The following is a 1,396-nucleotide window of genomic DNA, read 5'->3' on the forward strand; positions in this document are numbered from 1 at the left end:
GGGGGGGGGGGGCTATAGAGGACGGACTGTCGGGGGGGGGGGCGCTATAAAGGACGGACCCTCCCCCCGGGGGCGAGGGGCCGGCGGCGGGGCCGTTACTCACAATTGCACCATCCACTGGCCCTGCAGCACCAGGCTCCAGTTGGCGGCGCTCAGGACCCGCACGTGGCCCCGCTGCTCGCCGGGGCTGCCCACCTCGGAGGGGCTCAGCGCCAGCGCCAGCCCGGCGGCCAGCAGCGCTGTCCCCGCGGCGCCCAGCCCGGCTCGCCGCGCGCCCGCCGCCATGTTCCCCGGCCCGGCCCAGCCCAGCCGCTACAGAGACGGGCGGGGCCTGGGAGGACTGGGCGGGGCTTCCAGACAGTGGGACAGGGCCTGGGGGCGGGGCCTGGGAGGACTGGGCGGGGCTTCCAGACAGTGGGACAGGGCCTGGGGGCGGGGCCTGGGAGGACTGGGCGGGGCCTGGGAAGACAGTGGGACAGGGCCTGGGGGCGGGCCCTGGGAGAACTGGGCGGGGCTTCCAGACAGTGGGACAGGGCCTGGGGGCGGGCCCTGGGAGGACGGGGCGGGGCGTCCCTCCGCGGGACTGGAGGGGGCGGGGTCTATGGGGGACCCGACAGACCCGGAAGGCGGGAGTTGCTGTGAGGCCTGCTGCAGACCACGTGTCTGGGGGCTTAGGTGTCCGGGGCACCTGTCTGGCAGGGCTGTGAGCATGTGTGCACTAGTGAGGGTGACCAGATGTCCTGATTTGATAGGGACAGTCCTGTTTTTGGGGTCTTTTTCTTATATAGGCTCCTATTACCCCCCACCACCTCCGTCCCGATTTTTCACATTTGCTGTCTGGTCACCCTAGTGCTAGTGCACATGCCCATGCCACCACATCCATTGCCTGGTGCGTGTGCACACCCTTCTGTACCCATGTTCTAGCATATGTGTGTTCCTTCGGCCTTGTTAGTCCCCCATTCGCCATTGTAAATGGACTGCCTGACTTTCCAGTAGAACTGGGCTGAGACTGCATTCGAATCTGTGACTCCCAAGCAATCCCTACACTGTGACTAAAATAACACCCCAAAAGCATTTCCTACGGTACAGTAAATACCAGTTGCAAGTATAGGTACTACTACAAATATGACTGTAAAATCTAGTAACAGAGGGTATATAATTTTATCACATTCCATAAAAAAAATGTTCCATAATGTTAGACTCCTCTTTCCAAATGGGATATGATGCAGCTAATACCAGGCACAGTGGATTCAAGTCAATTATAATTATCTAGTGCAACACACTGAATAGTGGAAATGCCCTCCACTGAAAGAGGACTGCTGAATTCTACAACTACTTCTACAACAGTGATTTTTAACCTGTGCCCCGTGGACGCTGAGGTTCCACTGACTATGTC

General features: G+C 60.2%; 1 protein-coding gene across 2 annotated transcripts in view; it reads right to left on the reverse strand.

Annotated features, from left to right (window-relative positions):
- The window catches only part of TMX4 (thioredoxin related transmembrane protein 4), a 57,260-nt gene extending 56,960 nt beyond the window's left edge, over positions 1–300 (reverse strand). For both annotated transcript variants that reach the window (XM_034764105.1, XM_034764104.1), the window contains exon 1: positions 104–300. In XM_034764105.1, the coding sequence (XP_034619996.1) occupies positions 104–285 (182 nt within the window). In that variant the 5' untranslated portion in view covers positions 286–300. The remainder of the gene's footprint in view (positions 1–103) is intronic.
- Positions 301–1,396: the final 1,096 nt, after the last annotated feature.

This window comes from Trachemys scripta, chromosome 3 (assembly GCF_013100865.1).
Source record: "Trachemys scripta elegans isolate TJP31775 chromosome 3, CAS_Tse_1.0, whole genome shotgun sequence".
Lineage (NCBI taxonomy): Eukaryota > Metazoa > Chordata > Testudines > Emydidae > Trachemys > Trachemys scripta.